This window comes from Mus caroli, unplaced genomic scaffold, assembly GCF_978045245.1.
Source record: "Mus caroli unplaced genomic scaffold, Mus_caroli_1 scaffold_9, whole genome shotgun sequence".
NCBI lineage: Eukaryota > Metazoa > Chordata > Mammalia > Rodentia > Muridae > Mus > Mus caroli.
The window spans coordinates 59,723,033-59,736,934 of record NW_028227264.1 but is presented as its reverse complement, the minus strand read 5'-3'; the positions used below and the strand labels follow the sequence as shown (position 1 = coordinate 59,736,934).

Here is a 13,902-nt window from a genome sequence, read left to right as displayed (position 1 = left end):
TGGCCTGCCCTGGGGCTTGCCTGGCTCCAGAAGAGCTATGGAGACTGCAGCATGGACTTTCCCACAGATTTGGGAAGCAGAAAAGCCACTGGGTAACAAGAATGGGTCAGGAAGATGTAGAACTGGGCGACTGGGGTGCCTCAGCAGGGTATGACAGCTGCCTCTGTCTGGTCCCTCTCTTCAGATGAGAAGGGTCAAGCCTCCTGCAGTCTGATGGCTACCTGAGGTTAACTGGGCATCTCTAGAGCAGTTGCTACTTGGGGACGATTGGTGGTGTCTGCTAGAAAGAGACAGCTCCCCCTCCACCCTGGCATCTCTGTATCCCCCTGGCACAGGCCTGAGCAGGGCTTAAACTGAGTGGGAGACAGCCTCCGCACAGAGCTCTCTTTAACCTGGCCAAGCGTACAGTAGGGACTTGGCAGCAAAAGCTAAATGGACCTCTTAAGAGCTTTGACTTTGAGGAAATACATCAGGGACTTGCTAAGCACTAAGCACAGATGACATTATTACTGTCATCCCACAGAAAGGCAGACATGTGTGTATGTGACAGTGAGCCAAAGTGGCTTGCCCCTGCTGTGGGCTGTGGAGCGGAATTGACCCTGAGGGAGCGGAAGCATGAAAGAATCTAGACCCCTGGGGCTGCCTCAGTGAGTCACTTTATGGGCTACAGCGAGCACAGATCTTCAGGCTGCACCCCAGCCTGGAAGTGAGATTCTTTTTTTCTCATCTTGGATCACCTTCTGGGGTGGCCAGAGATGCTCAGAGAACTGGGTAACTACTGACCACATAGCGTTTTCCACTCAGAGAGCTGTCCTGACCCACCTGCTCAGCTCTGGACTTGCCACTGAGCACAGGAGCCCTGGCCCGATGGCTGGCTCATGTGGATTAGCTGCAGGAACAAGCAGAGGTATCGGAGTGAGCAAGGAAGTGAAGGGCAAAGAGGAGGCCGAGAGGAGGGGGAGAGGAGAGAGAGAGGAGGCAGAGAGGAGAGAAGGGAGAGAGGAGGGAAGGAGGAGGGGAAGAAGAGGGAGGGAAGAGGGAGAGAGGAGAGGAGGGAGAGAGGAGAGGAGGGAGAGAGGAGGCAGAGCTGCCAATGAGACAGAGAGCTGAGCACAACTTAGGTGATGGTGGTGGCACAGAAGGGAGACCTCACAGTGAGAGGGTACCTGAGGGACACTCTACTTACAGACCCTACAAGTGAGCCAACTCAGGCCAGGCTGTTCAGGGACCCCAGGCCTTGGGAGTGCCACGGCCAGAGGCTTCACTGAAGCAGGGGAAAAAAGAATGACTGGGATGGGGATGGGGATGAGGGTGGGGGGAGGGGGCGGGGATCTGGATGGGGGTGTGGGCCCTCACTATAGACATGTGGGGGGAGCTCACTATAGACACAGGGCTAAAGTTCATAATCAGGCTTTTATTTTCTGCAGTCTCTCCATGCAACCTGATGCCCTTTATAACGCCCTTAAGCTCATTGCACTCATCGCTCAAAGAACGGATCGAGCGGCCAGCAAGATGGTTCCGTCAGTAAAGGCACTTGCTGTCAACCCGATGACCTGGGTTCAATCCCCAATATGTGCGTGGAAGGAGAGGACTGAAGAATTCCCACAATCTGCCCTGTGACCTCCACATATGCTCTGTAAAAGGTATACACTCAGACACACACACACACCAAATAAATGTAACTTAAAAATTAATAGTAACTAACAAAATAATAGACCTAGAACTGAAAAGGTCAAGGTGATCTCACCTCCTCCTTACCCTGTCCAGGTCAGGAGTCCTGTGCACAGCATCCTGGGTATTCAGGCCCTCACTACCACACCAGGCAAGCACTGAGCACAAGGCACTCCCCAGCTGCAGCCCCAAACCCACTCAAAAGCCCATCGCCTTTAATCAAGTGGCATAAAGGGCCATCAAGACACTAAGGGAAAAATAAAGGCAGAGCTGGAGGGGGTCAGAGGTAACATGGCTGGCATTATGAGAGGCAGAGTATGAGGCTGAGGCGGCGACTCGAAAGCTAAGAACCAAGGAGATGAGGACACAGAGACCGGAGAGCACCTGACCTCTCTGGGGACATCAGGCTCCGAGCTGGAGAGGCCACTCGGTTCTTGGTGTGATGGAGTTGAGAAGGGGGAAAGCACACTTCAAACCCTGGCAGAGCCCAACCTGGGGCCCGCAGTTCGCAGGAGGTACCAGTCCCAGAATGCTTCCTCCTGGTGGGGGCCCTGAGCGACTGATCTGAGCATGCCTAGCTTGTGGCCCCTGCTCAGCACTGGGAAGTTACTTAGTGTGAAGACAGAAGACAAAAACCCGGGCTGTTGATGGAAGGCTAGCACCTGGCAGGGGGGCAGGGCTTTTCAGTGGTTATCTACCCAGGCCACTGCCTGCTCAGGTGTCTTGGCCCAACAAACTCGAGCCTCCCTTGTGCCCTCAAAAACAAACAAACAAACAAACAAACAAACAAACAAACAAAAACTCCCAGCGGTCTACACTCTTCAGAGCCTCAGGCGGCGGTAGTCACACACACTCACCCACTATCTCGTTCTCCTCCAGGTTGATAGTCTCCAGTGCAGGCAAGGTGGTCAGCTGCTCTGGGAAGTCTTGAAACTGGTTCCGGGACAGGTCGATGGCCCTGAGCTGCTGCAGGCTGCTGACCTCATTGGGGAGTCGATAGAGGTAGTTGCCCTCCAGGCGTAGCTCTGCCACAGGATTGAAGAAGGGACAGTTAGGAGGGAAGGGAGGCCTGCCCAGAGGCCTTTTCCTGGTACCCTGGCCAGGAGGGCACTGAGAAAGACGCCACCTCACAGGAAGGTACCAAGAGGATGCCTCCTGGTCTGTTTGCACCCACCACTGCCCAGGGCCTCTTCTGCCATTACTCCAGCAGAGGTACCCCACTTTGGCTGTGTAGGAGGGTCTCCTGACAGAAGCTGGGGCCCAGATACAAGCGTGATGGCTCCCTCAGACAGGCCTTGTGAACGTGTCAGGATATGCCCAAGTGTCACAAGGACTGCTGGCAGAAGCCTAGTTCTGTCATTTGTCCTTATTTCCCACACAGCTACTTCCAACCAGATGTGAACAGGTTCTTCCCCTGAGGGGAGAAGGGCCTGTGCGAGGGACCCTCCTGAGGAGACCCAGATAGCACTGAGAGATAGAGCAGGCCACAGGCTGAGAGAGATGGAGCAAGGCTGAGGCTGAGAGAGATGGAGCAGGGCAGAGGCTGAAGCTGGTCTCCTGGGCCAGGCATCATGGCGCACACCTTCAATCCCAACACTCAGGAGGCAGAGGCAAGTGGATCTCTGTAAGTTCAAGGCCAGCCTGGTCTACAAAGTGAGTTCCAGGACAGCCAGAACTGCCTAGAGAGACCCAACAATCACCATCATCATCATCATCAACAACAACAACAACCAAAAAGAAAGAAAGACGCAAGCTCCCACTGTCGGCTCTTTTCCAGAACTCCCCTGGTACTCCACGCCACACTTGAGTTTTTTTTTTTTTTCCTGTCTTTTAGTTCTTTAACTCATAGAAAAAACAAACCGTGTTAAGATCCTGAGCTGAAGCCGGGCGTGGTGGCGCACGCCTTTAATCCCAGCACTCGGGAGGCAGAGGCAGGCGGATTTCTGAGTTCGAGGCCAGCCTGGTCTACAAAGTGAGTGCCAGGACAGCCAAGGCTACACAGAGAAACCCTGTCTCGAAAAACCAAAAAAAAAAAAAAAAAAAAAAAAAGATCCTGAGCTGATGTCAGTGACAGAAAGCAAGGAAATAATGACCACAGACAATAGGAAGCAGCGTCACTCAGGTGAGGCAGGGATGCTAATGAATCAGAGGAGAGGCTTTGTAAAACTGCAGTGGATGTTTCTACAACTTGACTAACCCGAGGAGTTTCTCTTTTGCGATGACTTGCTTATTAGCTCGGTCCATGTCATATGCATTTCTTTTTTTTTTCTTTTTTCCCCCGAGGGTTTCTCTGTGTAGCCCTGGCTATCCTGGAACTCACTCTGTAGACCAGGCTGGCCTCGAACTCAGAAATCCGCCTGCCTCTGCCTCCCAAGTGCTGGGATTCAAGGTGTGTGCCACCATGTTCGGCTTCTGTCCTTTTTTTCTATTCCATGAAAACCAACAAAAAATACAAGGCAGATGTAATCATGTGGCTATAGTATTACTGTTGGAAATATGGTTAAATAAAAAAATGCAGTACAGAAGGAAGGACGGAAGCTCTCACAGGGACCCTCATAGAGGAAGAGGCAACAAACAAAATCAAAACCAACCTAGGAGGAACAGGGCAGGAGTGAACTGCAGGGCTACAGTGGGAAATCATGAGACGCTGCTCAAGTGCAAACCCCATCCCGGCTGACTTAGGCATTATGTCCATTTAGATCCCAGTTTCCTTATCAGACAGAGAGGCCAGTAGGTGCCTGCCTCAGGGGGATGTGCAGAGCTATGTCAGTTCACACAGAGAAAGCACCAGGAGGAGGGAATAGGGTCTCTGTTTCTGGAGTGGGGACAGGCCACTCTGGGAGCAAGAACACAAAGCCATCCACATGTGACCTTATAGTAGGCTATTTTCCTATGATATGACTGTCCCAACTCTTGTCTGGCCCAAAGGAAATGGAGACCCTGAAATGTCACACCAAGTCCCTCAGTTCTTCTACCCAGAGCCAAGTTTGTGAACATATGACCAACACAGTCGGATAGGGTCCCTTTCCTTTGGAGTGGAATGCCGATATGCAACATTTTGTCGTTTTGAGACTCGGTTTCATTATAGCTTCAGCTGGCCTCAAACTCAAGATCTTCCTGCCTTGGCCTCCCAGGCTCTGGGGTTACAGGGGTGTCCCAGCATGGCTGGCTCCCACATGTCATCTTGAAAGCTTTCATCATGACAGCTCTCTTTTATAAGCAGCTGAGTTGTGAGAGCTGAGTTCACAAGTCGGTCTGCCTCCATCACTGGGCCATCTGCAGCCTCCCTTCCCTGTGCTAGGCTTTGCTCTGGACTTCTTCAGCCCTCGGCAGTAGGAAGCATCAGTCAGGCTTGGGTATCCTGTGTTGTCTACCTCATCCAACCCCTTCCCAGGGACCTTGGGCTGCAGTACTACAGTGTACCTGGTGTGGGTGGCCAGTTGGAGGCTGAATCTTGGCAGAAGTGACCCTGAGCCATCCCTGGCCCAGGTGCCAGGTACCAAACAGGTTTTGATGCCCAGAGTTAAAAATGGAGGGATAGAGTTGTCTGTCTTCTCAAAGTGGGCTTCTCTGTTAAGGGAGACATCTGGCCAGTGTGAACCCCAGTGGTAGTCTGGCATCTACTAAGAGCAGAACAGCCATTATGAGGCCTGACCATGTACATACTGACACCTGGCATCGTGGGTGGTCCAGGGCAGGGAATGGCCCACTTCTGTCTTTCCTTTTTACTTTCCTGAGCCTGGCTGAAAGGGTCTCTTTGGCCCACTCACAGCACCTCTGGAAGCCAGTGATAAAGCACAAGTTGTCTAATTCCAGGCTTTTGCATGTGAGCTAACTGCCGTAATTGCACTTCAAACAGATTTTGTGTGACATGAAGATGAAGGGTGTGACTCACCCTAAGTCCTTATTTTTCTTTACTTTGACGTTAACCAGCAAATGAAAGGCAGCACAGCAAGCTACGTGAGTGGCAGCAGAAGAAAGCTTTCTGTTTATTTTACAGCACTTCCCCCAGAACCCGAGGCTGGCACTCACTCTATCTCTGTAGCCGGCCCAGCCCTCGCTGCTCTGTTCTCATAGGGCCCCTGTGATGTAGGACTTGGGCTTCTGGCCTGCCCTGAGATACATACAGCTCACCTTAAGGCCTGCCACAGTGAGGGTTCAGAACCTTGTTCCCCTATGCAGACACACACAAACACATGTATGCATTTACACACATACACACACACAGAGGCACCACACACCCACAGATACACACACATATGCTCGCACAGGCGCACAAGCACACACAGTGTGCACACATGCACACAGAGGTACCTCAGACCCACAGATATGCACCTTGCACGCACAGGCCACACCCACTGGCTACACTGGAAGTCCTCTGCTCTGCTCTGCTAAGGCAGGAACTTCATGTGATTTTTTTCTTTGTTTCTTTGTCCAGCCTCCTTCAGGACTTACATGATCACTTAGTAAGTATCCAATGAGTGATGGGAGAGGATGTCGCGTGGTGCCTCCCAGGGTCCTCTCTTTGGTGACAATCTTGAACCCAAGGTTCAATGAGTAGTGCCCAAGGGTCCATTATCAGTCATCCAGTACCCAGAAGGCTCAGGAAGGAAGAACACTCAATTTAGGCATCTGGAATCCCATGACTCTCAAACCCTGCTGTCTGGCTAATGGTTACCGGGTTACAGTGTTGGGGGCAGTGTTAGACATCTAACCCACAGTGCCCTGACAAGCAACGTTATCTCATGCTGAGCAGGCTGCTGTCTTGGGGCCCTCATGCTTAAAGTTTGACTGACAGACTGATTCATTCATTCCTTTCCTTTCTTCTCCTCCCCTTTTCCCTTTCTTTTGAGGTGATGGGATCGCCTGCAGCCAGGGCTAGCCTCAAATTCATCAGGTAGCTGAGGATGGCCTTCTAGCCTTGGTTTCTCAAGTGCTGGAGATACAGGAGGCCTCAGTCCCTGCTTTCTTCAGTGTTCTTCTCTGCAGTGTGTATGCCGGGTCTGCTGCCTTATTTGATTTATATCTTTACTCAGGCACCACCCCATCTAAAGCAGGACCTCTTCCTCTCCATCAGCACCCGCCTACCGTTTCCTAAGTGTACCTGCCTGTCAGCATTCTGTCTGCCTCCTGCCCTGAGGACGTAAGCTGCCCTAGGAAAGCAACCCAAATGCTCAGTCCACAGTGAGCCCTGGATAATGCTGGGCGGGTAAACAAATGGGCAGAGAGTGGGTTTCAGCATCGCTGCTGAAACATCCTGCAGCACCCCAGCTCTGGGGACATCATCATTCTTCCTTACATTGATTTGTTCTTTTCACCAAAGAGAACAAAAGAGTAACTATTATTGCTTGCTATAAAAAGTACCGTTGTTCAAGCCTCACTGAAGACTGCCAGATAAAGGCCCCAGGCAGATGATAGCAGAGGAAGATGATGAGGTCATCGCCCAGGGGTGGACCCCTGAAGCATCTCAGCAGCTGGGTATTCATTCCTGGGAGGGTGAGCCCACCTCCACCGGTTGCTCAGGCTCTGTGCAGTGTGGTTCTCTAAGCTCCCACTTTCCTCACACATGCTGCCCAGCTGCCTCTCTTTGGCCAATGTAGCCCGATGGGCCACGTAGGAGCTGGCCCTTCGTAGCAGTTCACAGAGCAGGGGTAATGTGATGCCTGACCATTGAAGACATTGTTATTTTCAGTGTGTGTGCACTGTGCGTGTGCATGAGGGTGTGGGCACATGTGTGCAGGGGTGCTCCAGCAGAGGCCAGGGACTACTTTCTGGGGGCTGGCTCTCTCCTGCTGTAGGTTCTAGTGATCAAACTCAGGCTCTCAAGCTTGTCTTAATAAATCATACTGCTGCCCCAGGTTTTTTAATTTTTTTGGGGGGGGGCCTCGATCAGAAGGACTTGGGCCCCCCATAAATTTTTAATTTCAAAAATTACTGTTACTATTTATGGAATATAGTGTGTGTGTGTGTGTGTGTGTGTGTGTGTGTGTGTGTGTGTGTTGGGTCTGTGTGTTAGTAAAGTGCTTCCACTTGGGCCGGAGAGATGGCTTAGAGGTTAAGAGCACTGACTGCTCTTCCAAAGGTTCTGAGTTCAATTCCCAGCAACCACAAGGTGGCTCACAACCGTCTGTAATGGGATCTGATGCCCTCTTCTGGAGTGTCTGAAAATACCTACAGTGTACTTACATATAATAAGTGAAATAAATCTTTTTTTAAAAAGTGCTTCCACTTACTGACCCGTCTCAGGTGCCCCAATTTTTAACATTTTTAAAAATGTTTTTCTTTTGAGACAGGGTGTTATGTTGACTAGGCTAGCCTCAAGTGAGCTAGGAAGCTGAGGGGACCTTAAACTTCAGCTACTCCTGTATCTGTCTTCTGAGAGTTTGGATTACAGCATCACTGTGCAGGGCTGGAGATCCAACCCAGGGCCTCAAGCTATGCCCTCAGAGAGCACTTTTGTTTTCTGAGACAAGGCTCACCATGTAACTATGCCTGTCCTAGAACCAGTTCCACAGACCAGGCTGGCCCCAAACTCACTAAGATGACACCTTCCTCTGCCTCTAGAGTGTTGGGATTGAAGGTGTATGCCACTACACCCAGACTGACTTTGATTGATTGATTGATTGATTTGGGTTTTTGAGACAGGGTTTCTCTGTGTAGTCCTGGTGATCCTGGAACTTGAACTGTAGATCAGGCTGGACTCGAACTCAGAGACCCTCCTGACTCTTGACTCCCAAGTTCTGGGACTAAAGGCATTTACTACCACCACCCACAGACTGACTTTGAGCCTCAGGATACCGGGCTCTAGAGCAGTGGCTCTCAACCTGTAGGTTCAATGACTCTTGCACAGGGGTCACATATCAGATATCCTACACATCGGATATTTACAGTTCAAAACAGTAGCAAAATGACAGTTATGAAGTAGCAACACAAGTAACTTTATGGGTGTGGGGGGTTACCACAACATGAGGAGCTGTATTAAAGGGCCTCGGCGTTAGGAAGGGTGAGAGCCGCTGCTGATGGGAAGTGCAGGAGAGCCCCTCTCTCCCCTGGCTTGGGGCCTCCCTTCACACAGACATCCATAAAACCTACAGCAAAGATCTATGAATGGAGGCTGGGTGGAGCACATCCTGGGGAGGATGAAGAGTTATATGGAGGTGCAGGCATGCTTTTATTCCCACTCCCAGACTGAAAAACAGTCTCGGGTGCTGGGGCTACCGGCCACCTCTTTTTCTGTACCTCTAATGGCTGAGAAGAGAGCTGAGTCCTACCATGTCCCAAGTAACATGGGAGCAAGTGTTTGGGACAGTTAATAAAACAGCCTTGCTATCACCCACATACAGTATGTCCATGCGAAGGGTCTCAGACCTTCTGCTGCCCCCGTCCTCTGGATGGATAGTTGGAGAAACACACATACACACACACACACACACACACACACACACACACACACACACACACCTACCTCAGCAGGGTAAGAGGTTCACATGCTGCAGAGGCTGGGAGGAACTCCCCTCTTTCCGTTTTGTTACTTGTAATTTCCTGACATGATCATAACAACTGTTATTAAGGGGAAAAAATGATGGACTTTGTCAAACCAATTCAGGCCTGAGTCTAATCAGAGCCCCAGTGTGGCTCAGACATATAAGAAGTGTGCGTCCCTGAAGGTGGATTATAAGCCTGGGAGCTCACCCTGGAGCCAGAGCGTATATCTACACAGCTCTCTCTGTATGTGCATATCTATCTATATGTAAGAGCACGTGTTCAAGTGTGTGTGTGTACGTGTGTGTGTATGTGTGTGTGTGGTGTGTGAATTACCTATGCTAGTTTATGTGTCTCTTTCTCTATGTATCTACATAGCTATGTTCCTATGTCTGTGTCTATATATGTTTCTATATTTGTATTTATCTTTGTCTATATCCCTCTATGCCTATATGTATATATACACATGTATGTGTCTTAGTTAGGGTGTTACTGTTGTGAACAAACACCATGACCAAGGCAAGTCTTATAAAGGACAACATGTATTTAGGGCTGGCTTACAGGTTCAGAGGTTCAGTTCATTATCATCAAGGCAGGAACATGGCAACATCCGGGCAGGCATGGTGCAGGAGGAGCTGAGAGTTCTACATCTTCGTCTGAATGAAGGTTGCTAGCAGAAGACTGGCTTCTGGGCAGGTAGCATGAGTCTTAAAGCTCATACTCACAGTGACACACCTACTCCAACAGGGCCATACCAATAGTGCCACTCCCTGGGCTGAGCATATACAAACTATAACAGTATGTCTGTATCTATCATGTGTGCATCCATCCATCCATCTCCTCTTGTCTCTGTATCTCTTGTCTCTGAACACTACAAGTGTCCTCTGAAGGTCTTAGCGGCCTCATCCCACAGCCTATTTATCTGCAGCACTGTGGCCACAGAGGTGTCATTCCTGGTCATCGGGGACCTTATTTTCCTCACAACTCTTCAGCTCGGCCATCAATCAATGCAGGGATGGCAGAGGCAGGGTCCTCTAACCGGGGAAGTTAGAGCCAAGAAGGCTCTGCCTGGTGCCGGGGAGATGAAAAGGAAGGCCACGGCAGCCACCCTTCCTCTCATACTCAGGGAAGCAAGCCCAGGTCACACTGTCAGGGAATCCATCCATTAAAGAAATGCTAGATACCTGGGCTATGCAGCATGGGGCGATCCCATAAGATTGGAAGGGGCTGGTGTCAGCTGTACTAAACGCTTGACAACCATGACAATGGTTTTCCTGGTGGAGGCACGAAGCCATAAAAATACAACCATGTAATTTAGCAAGGGTTACAGAATCAGTCAACAAAAAAAATTAAACCACAAAAAGTACAGATCCGTAGGGACCAATCGTAAACTCTTAACGATTTTCAAAAATTAATGGGAGATACTAACTGGCTGAGGCTTACAATCAGATTAGGGATATATGAGTTAAGTAAGTTGTTTCAAACATTGCTAGGAAATTCAAATTTAAGCAGTCCAAGATGCCTAACAGCTGAAGCAGAAAAAGGGTTAACGTGTAGAACAAAGACTACAAGAAACATATGCTGATCAAATCAATCCTAAACTTGATTGTATTTTGGTCATTTTCCTTTCAACTCCTTCTCCTACTGGGCTCACTATGCAAAGGGAAGATAGTATTATGGAATGGATTTTCCTAGCTCATAAACAGAGTAAAAATTTGAAGGCATATATAGAAAATGTTTCTGAATTAATTATAAAAAGTAGAGTAAGACCACATCAACTGTCAGGAACAGATTAGGCAGATACTGTAGTACCTCTCACAAATGCTGAGACTATGTCATTATGGATGACCAATGAAGATTGGCAAAGAGCTTGTAATAATTACTTGGGTGAAATTAATAACAAATATCTGAAAAGCAAATGTATACAGTATTTTTAAAAGAACGAATTGGATTCTTCCACATATATAGAGTAAAGAGAACAGCAATTCCAGAGGCACCAACATTTTACACTGATGCAAACAAGATGAGGTGGTATGCTATGCTATAAATCATAAGTAAGCAAGGTGGTCAAAAGTTCAGTTCAAAAATCAGAATTGTATGCAATCCTTATGGTATTATTAGATTACCCTGAACCTCTTAACACAATTACTGATTCTTTATATGCAGAAAGGGCTGTTTTGCATCTGGAGACTGCTGAATTTGTACCTGATCACTCAGAATTAACATGGCTATTTATACAATTGCAGCAGGCCATCAGAAGTAGGAATTATCCATTATCTATTACTCCATATTCAGTCTCACCATCCATTAGCTCAAGGGAATGGTGAAATTGACCAATTACTGATAGGAAATGTCTTAGAAGCCTCAAAGTTTCATGAAAAACATCATATTAATGGGAAAAGTTTAAAGAGAAAAATTTCCATCACTTGGCCACAAGCCCAAAGAAATAATAATAAAATGTCCTACGTGCTCTCTATGCAACCCAACTCTGTTACCTGCTGGTAGTAATCTTTGGGGAGCCAAAAGAAATTACATCTGGCAGATGGATGTTTTCTACTTTGCAGAATTTGGAAAACAAAGGCATCTGTGCCATACTACTGGCTTGTACTCAGGGTTTCAACGGGAAACTGCTTTAAACTCTGAACAGGCTGACTGTGTAATTACACACCTATTGGAAAGAATGGCAATTATGGGGACCCCTGCACAAATTAAAACTGACAGTGTTCCCACATATGTATCCAATAAGATAAAGCAACTCTTTGTATATTACAATACAAAGCCTGCCTCTGGTTTACCACACAGTCCCACGGGACAAGTAATTATAGAAAGAGCCGATCGAACCTTAAAAGAAATGTTGATTACACAGAAAGGGAGAGGAAAAGAAGCCTAAGGGACAGACGAAGTAATGCTTTGCTAACTCTCAACTTTCTTCACCCTGGTAAAAAAGGAACAATGGCAGCTGAGAGACACCAGGTTATCAAAACAAACAAAAAACAAAAAACAAAACAAAAACCTTGAGGAACTAAGCCAACCAACACACTATACGGCTGTGCTGACACCAGGGTGGAAACCTGCAGCACTTTTAAAATGGGGACATGGCTATGCTTCTATATCTACAGGGAATGTGCTGCCCACATTCAGGGTGGGTCTTCTTTTCTCAGTTAAACCTTTCTGAGAAGACTGTCCCAGGTATGCCCAGAGGTGTGTTTCCATGGTGATGTTGAATCCTGTCACAGGGATGATGGCTACTAAGCACCGAACAAATTGTCTTTAACCACACAGGATCACCCACTGTGCAGTGAATGCTTCCCCATGCTCACAGTTCAGACTGGGTTTGAGCATCCCCCAATGTGCTTGTGCTGTAAGCCTGACTGACCCCTGGGGAAGGAGGGTACTGGGGTAGGGGACTTTAAGATGTAGAACCAGTGTTTCAGGTGTGCCACACATACCTTTAATCCCAGCACTTGGGGAGGCAAAGGCAGGCAGATCTTTATGAGTTTGAGTCTACAGAATGAGTCTCAGGCCAGCCAAGGCTATGGAGAGACCCCATCTCAGAAAGTGGGAAGTGGGCAGTAAGTACAAGGTATTTATTATGGGGAGGGGATTGCAGAGAGGGAGGCTATGAGTCAAGGGACCTGTGCCTTTCTTGCAGGGTGGGATAGTTCTCAAGAGTGTGAGTCACTTTACAGAGAAGCTACTCAATGCAGCGACTCCCTTGCACAGGGCCAGCTCCCTTTCTGCCTCTTAGCTACACTGTGATGCAACCAGGCAGGCACCCTAGCCAGGACACCAGGGCTTTACTGTTCAAGCCACTGTAGCCGCCTCAGTTGGGAGCCAAACCTCTTCACTTTTGTAGATTTCTCAGCTTTAGGTGTTTCGTTAGGACAACACAAAACAGACTGGTGGAAAGGAATGAGTAAGGCTTAGAGAGACCCAACTGGGGCCAGCAAAGCTGTCTACTGCTCCACTCTATCTTCCATATGGCCTGCTCTGGGGCCCTGTGGGGTTTTTGGTTTGGTTTTGTTTTGCCTACTGTTATTATGTCAGAGAAAACAGCCCTAGCCACTTGATCTGATTGTGTTGACATTCCTTCTACCTAGACATGGCCAGAGCCAAGGCCTGGCTTTGCTCTTCAGCCTAGGATCATAGCACCCAGGTGTCTTGCCCAGTGTCTCCTGGCTGAGGGACTCAGGTCTGAAGGACTGTCTTAGGGGTCAGAGCTCGACTACTTGGGAATCCCACGATAGAAGAGCCTGCTGCATACCGCTCTGGAGCTATCCCCGTTGTGAGCAGCCCCAGCGGTGACAATCCCTTGCTCAATGACCCCCTCCTGCCTGCGAGGTATGGTGTCCAGTGTTTGTCAGATGAAACCTGCCTTTGGCAAGTTCCTCTTATCCCTCCTGACTCCACTATGCTTTGGACCGCTGCCAGGGCTGACTCCCATTAACCCTGGAGGAAGAGAAAAACAGCTGATTCTGTTCGGGGGCAAGGGGGCACGGAAAGGCTGGCCTTGTATGTGACAGCACAGCTGCTCTGCAAGGGCATGTGCCAGCCTACCCGGCAAGGTTCAGCCAGCGAGGAGGCTCTGACCCGGCATTCCTGAACAGCTGTCCCTGCCTACTCTGGCAGAGCTAGGCGTCAGTGGGGCAGCTAAGCGTCCTTCCAAGGGATGATGTGTGCTGCCGGGTGGGACACACCCAGCTTCCAGTAGGTGTCAAGTCAGAGAGGAAGCAACAGGGCAAGCTTCCA

At 49.0% G+C, this 13,902-nt stretch overlaps 1 protein-coding gene across 2 annotated transcripts in view; it reads right to left on the bottom strand.

Moving 5' to 3' along the window:
- The window catches only part of Lrrc20 (leucine rich repeat containing 20), a 105,143-nt gene that overhangs the window by 31,656 nt on the left and 59,585 nt on the right, over nucleotides 1-13,902 (bottom strand). For both annotated transcript variants that reach the window (XM_021174315.3, XM_021174314.3), the window contains one exon: nucleotides 2,529-2,696. In XM_021174315.3, coding sequence (XP_021029974.1) covers nucleotides 2,529-2,696 — 168 coding nt within the window. The remainder of the gene's footprint in view (nucleotides 1-2,528; nucleotides 2,697-13,902) is intronic.